Below are 13581 nucleotides of genomic sequence, written 5' to 3'. Positions count from 1 at the left end.
AAAAACAAAGAGTATTCTGGCAGGCAAAAAAAAAAAAGTGTACTACAGCTGGATATTCACACTTGAGGTTTATATACGCCTCACCTGACAAAGCAGCTCTGACATGGATTCAATTACACACATGAAAGCCTTCCCAAGAAAAGAGGAATTCTCTCACACCTTACCAAAAATAAGGTCAAATTCAAAAGGCAAAACAAAACAAAACAAAAAAGACAGACCCTTAAAGGAACTTGTAACATGATTGGGAAGCCATGAGGTATCAAATGGGGGAACTCGTAAGAGCAAGCACCCTATTCAGTTTCTCGGAGGAGGCTCTGCTCAACCAGCAAGTCAAGTGTGTGCAGCCATTCCCTCTGCCTCTCCTTCTCAAAGAGCCTACCACACTTACCTGGGCTGGAGAAAAGGGAAGCACTGGTGGCTGCACCGGTGACAGATGCTGGATCCAACCCATATACAATAGAACAGGACCACCTGCTAGCTAGTGACAGACAACATCAGGGAACTTACTAAATAGGACTGTGGCAGGCTTGCCTGTTCAAACCTGGGAGTTCCCTAATCATGTATGAATCAGGGAATATGGGTGATAGTAGTGGTGAGGTCACAAAATACAATAAATAAATTAACAATATGTTGACTACTATACCTGTGCACCCAACTCCTGAAATTCTTTACATGCTTCTGGAAATACATCATACGCCATAACAGGATAACCATGTTTTATAAGGTTTTTCGCCATTGGATTTCCCATGTTACCCAAACCAATGAATCCAACATTGGTTTTGGAAGCCATTGCCCTGGAAGACACTAATTGCAATTCAACAATTTCAATATTATAATATTCTACTGAAATACTTCTCTAAAAATATAAAGAATGGTATATTTGAACGTTTTTGGTTAAGAAATAGTTTTCAACATTTTATCCCTACTAAAATGTAAACTTTTCACTTGCTTCTGGTAACTTTTAATCTTTATTATGTTTTCCTGAAAGCGGATCACAACCATGTAAAAAATCAAATTAGTATAATCTTCAATCAAAGAATAAAACAAAAATGTAGGTAGAACTTGTAGAAGGCTAAATCTCTTGCTCAACTGCAGAACAGAAAAGGTGAGTGACAACAGGAGAGGTTTCCTCTGTTAGTTTTACAATGTAACATACAAACAAAAGAGAAAAGCCATTTATTGCTCACAATCCAGCACGGAGTTAGGTGCATTACAGCTCACCGAAATCCAGTAACCGCTGCACAATGCCGCTTATCCATCTATGCCAGGACTCCAGCACTAACAGTGGATGGATCAGATGACACAGCAGCATGGTTATGTTATAAAGTCGCTAGATGGCTTCTTGGTTAGGAAAGGAAGGAGCTATTGAGTTACACCTAAGGCTGTGCTTGAGCGGGTTGTTTCTGACAATTTCTCCCTCCGATTGCAGCATTCCTGCCCCATATCCCATGCATTTCCAGCAGGATGGATTTGATTTAAATCAATTTGATTTAAATCACTAATCAGAAAGACTCGATTTAATCATGTGACTTCCCCCCCCTCCAAAAAAGTGCACTCTTCCTCGCTATAAGCTTAATACATATTTTACACAACTCAGAGTTACCAAAGACTCATTCTTGCTGGTATAATCTTAATATTTACAACAAGATGAAGGTTTCATTTTTAGAATAACAACTTGTCAGATTAGTTTTGCAGTTATTTAAAAAAAATACTGATTTGGATATACTATCAGAACTTCTAGATGGAAAATTGCCCAATAATTTTACAGAAAACTCTGGAAGAGCATGACATTGTGAATGGATTAATGGAATTCGTTTACCAAAACATTTAAATAGTGCATGAATATACAGCCTCATGCTACATAATTAAAAACTAATCCTTATTTCATGATGAATAACCTTTGGACTATAATGTATCTTAAATAGAAAACTATTTTTAGATGGATTTTTCCTCAAAAAGCATTTTATTAAAAAATCCAATTTAAATGAAAAAAATTGATTTAAATTTAAAAAAATCCGATTTTTTAAATTTATTTTTTTAAAAAACATTGATTTTTATCCACCCTGCTTTCTAGGAGATTCCCCAATTCTGGGGAGAAGTTTTTGGGAGCGATTAGGGTATTAGGGAAATACGCTCCTGACACAGAGTCAGGGAATTCCTCTTGTGCAAGCATTCTTGTGTGAGCATACCATTGGATGCAACCCCTTACACAATTTTTAACAGCAAGAAAATGCCTTAATATCTATAAAGGTGTTTTGTTTTTTAAACAACAACACAAAACGTTATTTTAAAAGATGGGGAGAAAATTGATAGGGTTAAGAATTATTAGAACTCTAAAATGTTTATTTACATGAAACTGGTTATTTTATAACAGTGTTTTGCAAGTTCTGCAGACTAGTGTAAAGAAAGCTGCCATTTCCACAATGAAATGTGATTCTTCTAAAGGAAGAACGCATGAAAGACTGATTTTACAGAAAACACAAAAATCACAAACATTTTAAAATTTTATATCCTACTTTATCTTTATAAATCCAAAAAGGGCTAACATAAATATTATTACAAGTGATATTATATCATTGTGAGTAAACTTTTTTTTAAAAAAGTAATGGACATTCTTTAAAGCTGTGCCTTTGATTTGGTTTGAGGGTTTTTTCAACGTTTCAATTGCAAGGGAGTTTCTGCTTGAGTTTTGCTTGTTTATTTTGGATTTACTATCCTTCAATGCCACTTGATTACTCATTGTTCTTGAGTTACAAGGCAAAGAGTATGCGTTCAAGCCTTAATATCAAGAAAGATTGTTTGGATTCCACACATAGTTGCTTCTTTCCTTTTCCTGCCTGCTGATTCAGCAAGTTAGCATCAACTGTAATTCAAGATACAAACAGCTGTCTACCAGAAGCTGGGATGAATACAAACCACTATCATCTGGCAGTTTGCCTGCATGAACTAAAGATGAATTTTTAGTGTGAAAGGACAACCTTTCACACTAGAGTTATTTAATCCTTTCACCCAGCAGGCTGAAAGCTATCCTCTAGTATTAGCAGAGCATTCATGTAAATTAGGCCTAGGACAAACTTTTGAATGACAAGAGTAGCTGACAACAAAACAACTGTAACACAAGTTATCTATAGAACTTCACTTTGCTATGTAGGACAGATGCAATTCAGATAAAAATGAAGTGCATTGAAGGTCTACTAAAATGAAAGAGGCACTAAACTCTCAAGCGTTTGCTGAAGAGTAATAATGTCAATGCTAGCTATGATGTCAGGAGACAGGGACCAAGGGCCGGTGGGCTAGATGTAGCCCACAGCACTTTTGGATGCAGCTTGTGGCCTCCCCACCTCAGCCATCCCTGTGCAACAATTTGACTTTCAAAAAAGCTCCTATTCATAGGAATGGGACCTTTAATTATATGCATAGTCACTGCACTTGGGAGAAGATTTTTGGAGTGGGGAGGAGAGGAGAGAGAAGGGAATGACAGAAAGAAAATGGATGGCCCACCATCAGCATGTACATTGATGGTGCTAAATAAATAAATAAATAAAATAATAATAATAATAATAATAATAATAATAATAATAATCAGCTCTGGCACTACCCACTGTTGGCTTTGGCTCCACCCACCACCAATTCCAGTCCATCCCAACCCTGGTATGCAGCCCCTGAGAGATTGGCCTTCATGGAATGCAGCTGTCAACATAAAAATGTTGCCCCATGCCTGTACTGTGCATATGTGAATATAGCAGGGATGTGGAAAACGTGGTCCTCCAGATGCTGTTGAACTGCATCAGCCCTCACCATCGGTTATCCTGACTAAGGATGATGGGAATTGCAGTCCAACAACAACTGGAGGACCACGTGTTCCACATCCCTGGAATACAGCATGTTAGACAACAGGAACAACTGGAGCAATTATTTTCTTTTCTAAATGAATACAATCCTAGCTCAGAGCCCAAATATCATCTGTTTCCTAATTTCGCTGCCAACTGTCTGAAAGACTGACTTTAAAGAGACAAAACAAAATGATGCAGTCAAATGATTAATGCAGATCAAGCTTATAAAGGAGAAGAAATTGCCCAAACTACTCAAGTTCAATAGCAGACCTAAAGGGGGGGGGAAGCATTTATATTAAAGAATTTGGACACAATGGAGCACTTAGGAAATGATCCTCCTTAGACTGGTAGCATTTCATTTATTACAGACTTTGATTTTAAGCTCCTACTTAGCCCAATAGAAATTAGATGCATCAGCTCTCCACATAATATTGCTAGATTAATACACCAACTTCCTGTACCAGGCCTTCCGATTAGAGTCCTGACCTGTATCTGCCTCCAACTGTTTGCCTGCATAAACTGTGCAAGCAAAGGCTAGCAGTTTGTACAGTACACTCACTGACTGAGCAAAATGCTCACTGATCAAGCTTGTGGATAGATCACCTCTCTAGACAGCCAATGTGGTGTAGTGGTAAACTGGTCACTGATTCTCAGCCTAACCTACATCAAAGGAAGATAAAATCTTGTGAGGATAAAATGGAGAGGAGCACCATGTGAGCCACCTTGGGTTCTTTGCAAGATGAAAAAAGGGAAGATATAAATATAATCATCATCATCATCCCTCATTTGGGTCATCTTTCATTCCATGTGCGGATGTCCAGCACCCTGGTTCTGACAGCAATACCAATAGCCGGAGCTCTCTGGGCGGTTCACAAAAATTAAAAACATTCAAAGTATAAAACAACAGTATAAAACCATAATATAAAATACAATATAAAAGATCAACCAGATAAAAACAGCAGCAATGCAAAATTACAAATTTAAAACACCAAGTTAAAATTTATTTATAGACTGTAAAAATGCTGAGAGAATAGTCCGCATGTAGTCTAGTCCTCATTTGCAGATTCGACTGTGGGCCATTAGTACATGACCATACCATGGAGTGAGTTGCTGAAGAAGTTTCTTCTGATCCATTTGCTCTCGTTCAATCCTATATGGACAGATGACTCATTAGGGTCTACCCATCAATGACTTTAGGTCAACAACATATTCCACCTATAAAGATTGCAAGGCGTCCCAGTACCTTCACCATTGCATGGTGGACATTAACCGTAATTAGGGGTTTGTCAGCAACACGGCCCTCTTGCTTTCTTGCATACTTATCCTGTATGGGAAACACTGATATCACTTGTTGAGTAATGGAGGGGTATTATGCCAGCGCATAATTCCCTGTATTGCTGGAGAGTGGGGGAGACAGAAGCCTCTTCCCAAATTATCTGCATGGGGTGCCTTGTCCTTGCAGCATCAGTTGTAGCAGTGGAACTGAAATTTATAGGCACCCGGAAGACACAAGTCAGCAATATGCCGATCCTACTTTGTTGTGAGGCTTAGGCTGTAATCCTATACACACTCACACAGAAGTAAATCCCTTTGAACATCGTGCCAGTTTCTTCCAACATGCACTGGATGAACTCCTAGGTTTTCATCAGGGTACACACTGTCATGCTCTCACTTGGCTGGGTGCTCCGAGTTCTATGGATAGGACCGAGCAGTATGGGCCCATGCTTTTTACTTTAATATACAAAGATACAGTATATGTTCCCTGCTGACTATGCCATACACATCCGATGGTGTGCTGTAATTCACTACAGCATTAGTGCCATCTTCCATTGCAGCTGTGGGAATGGAGAGGGAGAAATAGAGGGGCATCTGAGGCCATCTATTGACTTCAGTGAATGTTTTGACATATACCACCTCATTTGTATCATTGTGCTATAATGGGGAAGAGGAACATGCCCTGGGCAAGTGTGGGATTCCAACTAGGCTCTACTTCTCCCATGCCACACCTTGCTTCATCCTTATTTTGATACTCCCAATGACAGTGTTCCCTTTGCATTTTCCCCCATGTGGTAATTCTATGTGGTAGCATACAATTTTTACGTTGAGCTCCACTAGCACAGAGGATCTTAGGAATGATCCCATGCTGCCCAGAGAGCAAATTCAAGGATAGGGTTGCTGTATAATCCCAGATACACAAAAAGAAAATCAAAGAGATTTTACATAAAGCTGTGTAAAAAAAAATCTTAGTCAAAATACTGCATTTAAAATTTTGGTAATTCCAATAAAGAAAGGAATAGATTATACACAGTATATGATCAATATCACTTTTAAAAAAAGCATGAAGGAAGGATAGGGGAAGTTCACTTCCATACACACAGTGATCCAGCACAAATCTGGATCCATCCCCTTATCTTTTGGGGGGAAATATTTCCATTCAAGAATATAACTATTATTAATACAGGGCTGAATTGTTTTACACTGAAAAAACAAATCTAGTAAAATCAGAGAAGGGCACCATACCAGTTGAAGCTTGTATCTTAAAAATTATCAGAATGCTACATTCAAATGGTATTTTAAAAACAAGAAATTGCTTTGTTAATGCTTACATGGTCGTTTTATGGGATTATTATACTGGTTTCATGATTATCATTTTATAAAATTATTATACCATCTGTATTATGGTATTGTACTAATTTTATTTTGCAAGGGACCCCTGATGAACTGAAAGGGAGGACAATTTCTGTATACTGGTTAAAGATTATTGCTGCAAAAATACGAAACAGTGGGAAATTATTTAGTCGAATTTAACAATCTGTATAGAATGTTTATAATATAGCACACAGGTGGGACACAGAACAAAATCCACAGTCAGTCAAAATGCCATGGCTAGTAAACATACTCAAGTCCTCATTGGGTTTTGGGTTCCACCCAACCCCAACACCCATAGGATTTGTTTTATTCCAAAGATTCATTTTATTTTATTTTATTGGCAGTTCTGCAAAGCTTGAGTCTTAGTCAACCAGCACACCTCCCTTCTGTGTGTGGCTTTTGCCATTTTGGCTACATTAACAACAGCATTCATAGCCTAAACATAGGCAATAGAGGGAATAATCATTCCAACTCTCACAAAAGTTACATGTTTTCTTTTTGTTTTATTATTTCCAATATGTACCATATTGAATTAAATATACAGGAACTACAGAAATTATCACATGTAGAGTCATATCACTGGTCCATAGATCAGCATTGTCTCCTCTACACTGGCTATCAGGAGTACTCTAGTATTTCAGATAGGAATCTTTCCCATCACTACTTAAGAGTTGCCAGAGATTGGATCTGGGACTTTTTACATGCAAACCATGTTCTCTATCACTGAGCTGCATAGAGAAGGAAACATGGGTGCTTCCACAATTATTTTTATTATTATATTCATGTCACCTGGTCATACAATGGCCTACAAACACAAAAACTCTACTTACTCAAATGTCAAGATCACCAGAATATTTAAGAGATCCCCCGATCCCCCACCAGCTTGTTCAGTGGCAGCGGTGGTACCCAAGTTGTTGGAGGTTTGGTCTATCATGGCTCAGAATAGGGCCTTTGGTGTCATAATGCCCACTCTCTGAACTCCCTACCACTACAAATTAGGCAGGCACCAACATTTCTGGGTTTTCAGTACTTACTAAAAGCATACCTTTTCCAACAGGCATTCGTAGGAAGGCAATCTTGTTCTCTGTACATCGCTTAATAATTTAATATAAGTGATTCACAATTATCGTTAACTAAATAAATGTTGAAACCCATCAGGAAATGAGTAGCATGCAGCACAATCCTGTGCCTCTTTACTCAGCAGGAAGTCCCACTATGTTCAATGGAGTCTACTTGTTTAGGATTACAATTTTAATATTAAATAAAAGCAAATGGGAGAGAGAACTTCACATTGCAGATTGAACAACCCAATAACTATGTAAATACCATGGATTTTCTCTCTTTGATATGTATCATGTTAAACAAGGCAATCTAAAGAAGAGTATGCTTTGTGTTAACCTGACAAAATTCTTCTTGATACATACAGGACTCTACTGACAGAACTATAATACTTTGTTTCTATAGTAATTTTTCAGTATTTATAGAATCATAGAATAGTAAAGTTGGAAGGGGCCTATAAGGCCATTGAGTCCAACCCCCTGCTCAATGCAGGAATCCACCTTAAATCATACCTGACAGATGGCTGTCCAGCTGTATCTTAAATGCATCTAGTGTGGGAGAGCCCACGACCTCCCTAGGTAATTGGTTCCAGTGTCAGACTGCTCTAACAGTCAGGAAGTTTTTCCTGATGTCCAGCCGGAATCTGGCTTCCTATAACTTGAGCCCATTAGTCCATGTCCTGCACTCTGGGATGACCGAGAAGAGATCCTGGCCCTCCTCTGTGTGACAAACTTTCAAGTATTTGAAGAGTGCTATCATGTCTCCCCTCAGTCTTCTCTTCTCCAGGCTGAACCACCCAGAGAGCTCCGGCTATTGGGCGGTATAGAAATGTAATAAATAAATTAAATAAATAAACATGCCCAGTTCTTTCAGTCTCTCTTAATAGGGCTTTGTTTCCAGACCCCTGACCATCCTGGTTGCCCTCCTCTGAACACGCTCCAGCTTGTCTGCATCCTTCTTGAAGTGTGGTGCCCAGAACTGGACACAATACTCAAGATGAGGCCTAACCTGTGCTGAATAGAGGGGAACCAGTACCTTGAGCAATTTGGAAGCTATACTTCTATTAATGCAGCCCAAAATAGCATTTGCTTTTTTTGCAGCCACATCACACTGTTCAGCTTGTGATCTACAACAATCCTTCTCGCTTGTAGTATTGCTGAGCCAAGTATCCCCCATCTTGTAACTGTGCATTTGGTTTCTTTTTTGTACGTTCAGAACTTGGCATTTATCCCTAATAAATTTCATTCTGTTGTTTTCAGCCCAGCACTCCAGCCTATCAAGATCACTTTGAAGTTTGTTTCTGTCTTCCAGGGTATTAGCTATCCCACCCAATTTGTTCAAAGTGCTTCATGTATATTCTACAGGTAACACTTCAAAAAACCCTGTAAACTATTATTATTATTATCTTAGTACAGAGAGGGATAATTTACTATTCCGAGACCACAGAATGTGTGTGCAGTCATCACAGTTTGTCCCGGCTCCTCGTGGTTACTTGCGAGGAGCTGGGACCCACGCTCCTCAGGAGCTCTGCGCCTATCGTGGGTGGGGGGAGAGGGGATTTTTTTTTAAAAAAAATCTTAGGTTTCAATCTTATAAAACTTACTTAGAAGTAATCTGAATTAAACTCAGTGGGAATTGTTTCTTAGTAGACATGCACAGGGTTTGGAGGTAGCAATATTTTTTGTTGTGCAGAACCATAAGGCAGTGCTTAAGTTTTCACAAATGGATAATGTACATGGCAGAACAAGGCTAATATACCTGTACAAAATTTTACATGCATAAAACTATAGACAATTACAGAAATGAACAGTGTTGTAGGGAAAGCAAATATGAGCATAGATCTTAGTTATCGTTAACTTGATACTTTAGGTCACTAGCGTCACATAAACTTTTGTGGCCTGCTTTAACACCACATGTGTTATTTTAAGTAAACATGTTGAAGTATTTATGGCACTAGCCTTCTCTTAAGCCGACATACATTCTAATATTGGTCCAATTTAATTTTACAACACGTGTGGTTTTTAACAGCGTGTACAATAGTTCTAAAGGGTGTAAAATAGAAGTCATAACCTTTTTCCTTATACGAAGCCATTGCACTCTCAAGGCCATGTATGCCACTGCATACTTCAGGTGAGAAGTCAAAACATGAAGGGAAAAAAAAGTACACACTCCTCGCCAAACACCTTGATGTAATTATTAAAGCCAGAGTGCAGATTCTATATTTTTGTCTTTTTTTACACGCAAACGTCCCCCTATCCACTACCTGCCAGTGCATCTGTCACGAGGTGCTGAAATGGGATTGGACAAGGGGCTTCCTCGCGTCTCTGACCCACAGCCTTCGCAAGGGGAGAAAGCAAGGGGGAAACAGCGGCAATATTTGCCCGTACGGCTTTGCACGAAGGCCCGACCTCCTTACTTATCACCACGCGAAGCTTTTGGCGAGTCAATGCAGCCATCTAGCAAAGCTATGAAAGCCCGACGCGCCTTACCCATTGCAATACTGTCTGCATAGACTTTCCTGTGCCTGTGCAGCCAACTGACGGAGACGCGGAGCATTGAAGCCGCTGCCATGCTGCTTCCCCGCCTCCCTTGCGCGACCTCCCGTTGGACGCCACCTCCTCCGGCTCCCTTCGTTTCACGCGACTTGCGACGGCAGAAGCGCGGAAGGAGGCGGAGAAGGGGAGTGGCGGCCGTGTCAGCCAATCCCGGTCTCCATAGGCAGCCGAGCACCAATCAAAGCGGACGCTCTCCTGTCGCTGACCTGCCACGGCTACACCCCCCCGAGGCCCAGGATAGGCAGCGGAAGAGGCATTCTTATAAGGCAGCCGCCGCTGTCCTGTTCAGGGTGCGGGAGACAGCTGTGAGAGCAGCTGTTGCCTTTTGCTAACCGTGTCGCAGGCAGTAGTCCGGGGAACGCACCAGCTACTAGAAGGCGCTCTTTTATCGGCTCAGCTTCCTCTTGCAGCCTGGATGATCCTTACGTTTGTGCAGGGGTTTCTCTCTCCTAAAAATAGGACATTGCACAGAAAAGCTGTGATTCAAAGAGATTTTCCTTAGCGTCGCGGTTCTGGAAACACTGGGTAAAATCCAACATAAGTCCTAATTCGAATAGACCCATTGGGACTTTTAAGTCATGACTAACTTAAGTCCCATTAAGTTAAGCCTTGACTAACTTAGGTCCCACCAGAACTTACACTGGATTTTACCCATTGATGTGGGAGCAAGCCCAGTGGGGAAAGGACAGGAACCTCTCGTGCAAGCAGTGGGACCAGATACAAAACGAGGGCAGGGCATTTCACCAGGTGCTGCATGCATACAAATGACACCTGTTGAAATTCCCTTTTCTATACAACTGTTAAAGATACCTGTCCTCCTTTCCATATGGTCACCCTAGACTAGATGGCCCCTTGGTCCAGCATGACTCATGTTCTTATGAAGGCTGCAGTAGACGATAAAACCCATTGCCCTGCACGCTTTTTTACAACTATGCATGCTAAGCCTGGGTTCAAAGGCACATATCACCAGATAAGTGAGTGTTACAACTTAATTGGGAATAAGCCCTACTGAATTCAACATAATTTATTTCTGAATAAAAATTGATCTTACATTGTCAATCCTGGTCTCCATAGGCAGCCGAGCACCAATCAAAGCGGATGCTCTCCTGTCGCTGACCTGCCACGGCTACAAACACCACCACCACCACCACCCGAGGCCCAGGATAGGCAGCGGAAGAGGGCTATATAACTTTTTTGTATAACTTTAAACAAACAGTTTTAGTATTCCCACTACTAGTAGTATTTTTTACTTTTATTTATATCTCACTTTTATGCCAAACATGGTACTCAATGTGGCTAAGAATTTAATTCAGATTAAAGACAAATCTTAATAACATAACAAATAAATTAAAAGGCAATTAAAAAGTACAACAGAATAAAAATAAACAGCAGTGACCTATTAAAAACCCCTTCAGTAACACACCAGCTTACATGCCAAAGTCCTGCCTGAATAAATATATATTTAGCTACTGGCAGAAGATAACCTAGCTTCTGTTGGCAGGGATTTCAGAACCTTGAAGTAGCCAGTAAGAAAGCCCTTTCTCATGTCCCCACAAAACGTCCTTCTGATGGCAGCAGTACTGAGGCTACTACTATTACTACTTTTATTTTTGTCTTTTAAATCCTGCCTTTCTGTAAAATCCACCAAGGTAATATACAGTGTATCAAAACAATAAGAGCAGCAGTTCCATGGAGGTATTCAGTTTAGCTGAATGCTACAGATAACTTTTCTGAGGAGGCCTGGATATGGATATTTCCATATCCATATCCATTGGTTTCTGTCCACCACTCTGCCGCTAAGATCATCTTCTTGGCTCGCCGCTCTGACCATGTTACTCCACTTCTGAAATCTCTTCATTGGCTTCCAATTCACTTCAGAATCCAATATAAACTTCTCCTGTTGACCTTCAAAGCTTTTCACAGTCTAGCTCCTTCCTATCTCTCCTCTCTCATCTCACACTATTGCCCCGCTCGTGCTCTTCGCTCCTCTGATGCCATGTTTCTCGCCTGCCCAAGGGTCTCTACTTCCCTTGCTCGGCTTCGTCCATTTTCTTCTGCTACCCCTTACGCCTGGAACGCTCTTCCAGAACATCTGAGATCCACAAGTTCAATCGCAGCTTTTAAAGCTCAGCTAAAAACTTTTCTTTTTCCTAAAGCTTTTAAAACCTGATGCTCTTTGGACTTTATACTGTTAGTTTTACCCTACCCTGTGCCTGTTTACCCTACCCAGTGCCTGTCTGCATTCTCTTCCCCTCCTTATCGCTTTACTATGATTTTAATAGAATGTAAGCCTATGCGGCAGGGTCTTACTATTTACTGTTTTACTCTGTACAGCACCATGTACATAGATGGTGCTATATCAATAATAATAATAATAATAATAATAATAATAATAATATTTCCCACTTTAAAATGCTGCATTACTCTCCTATGAACCTTTAAGGGATGGACATCAACTTGTAATGGATATTCACTAGGGTGACCATATGAAAATGAGGACAGGGCTCCTGTATCTTTAACAGTTGTATTGGAAAGGGAATTTCTGCAGGTGTCATTTGTATATATGGAGAACCTGGTGAAATTCCCTCTTCATCACAAAAGTTAAAGCTGTAGGTGCCCTGCCCTCTTTTAAATCTGGTCACTCTAGTATAGCTCCTGCAGCTTTAACTGTTGTGATGAAGAAGGAAATTCACCAGGTTCTCCATATATACAAATGACCCCTGCTGAAATTCCCTTTTCAATACAACTGTTAAAGACACAGGATCCCTGTCCTCCTTTTCATATGGTCACCCTATATTCACACATACAATTTTTGCAAGGGCTCCTCCTAATGAGTGATTTTTTGCACTCATGATTGGCCACTCACAGAGGTTTGCGGGTCCATAACATGTCATCAAGGACCAGGACATTTCCTTATGGAAATCTCGCTATTAAAAGAACCACAGTTAATGTAGTAATATCCAGGGGGAAGCAGAATCTTCTGCCACTAGATGGTACTGTCTCAATGGAAGTGAAGAGAATATGCTTAGAGGGAATATATTCAATTCAAACCACTTGGTTGACCCTCTCCACCTGTGTAACACATCCGTAACAATCTCACAAAAGCAGGAAGCGCAAAGCCCTGGCGAGGCAACATGATTTCCCCTTAATGTAAAGATGCTCCCAGGCTTTCAGGGCAGCCTTCAAATCATTTGCTGCTTAAGGCGGAACAGCAAATAGCATCTCAGTCCCTTCCTCTGACCCCAAGTCAAAGAGCAGAATGTACAAGGCCAGCCTGTACCTGAGGCAGAAAATTCAAACACCTTTCCCCCTTCCTGACAATAAAAATGCAGTAATAATAAATTAAATAATTAACTGTTTGCTTGGCTACCTGAAGTGACTGCCTCCCCCTACCTGTCTAATGATAAGGCTAGCCCAGTGATTCAAGGGCTTCATAAAGCACACGACAAAATGAGGGGAAACACTTGTTTCCAGACTGGGACAGG

At 40.4% G+C, this 13581-nt stretch overlaps 1 protein-coding gene across 1 annotated transcript in view; it reads right to left on the bottom strand.

Moving 5' to 3' along the window:
• The window catches only part of HIBADH (3-hydroxyisobutyrate dehydrogenase), an 86171-nt gene extending 75996 nt beyond the window's left edge, over nt 1–10175 (bottom strand). Inside the window, exons 1-2 of the mRNA XM_063128804.1 lie at nt 10031–10175; nt 644–804 (exon numbers count right to left, since the gene is read on the bottom strand). Coding sequence (XP_062984874.1) covers nt 644–804; nt 10031–10112 — 243 coding nt within the window. The 5' untranslated portion in view covers nt 10113–10175. The remainder of the gene's footprint in view (nt 1–643; nt 805–10030) is intronic.
• Nucleotides 10176–13581: the final 3406 nt, after the last annotated feature.

The sequence above is a fragment of the Elgaria multicarinata genome, chromosome 1 (genome assembly GCF_023053635.1).
Source record: "Elgaria multicarinata webbii isolate HBS135686 ecotype San Diego chromosome 1, rElgMul1.1.pri, whole genome shotgun sequence".
NCBI lineage: Eukaryota > Metazoa > Chordata > Lepidosauria > Squamata > Anguidae > Elgaria > Elgaria multicarinata.
The sequence above is the reverse complement of the archived record's forward strand: the minus strand, read 5'-3'. Positions and strand labels throughout refer to the sequence as shown.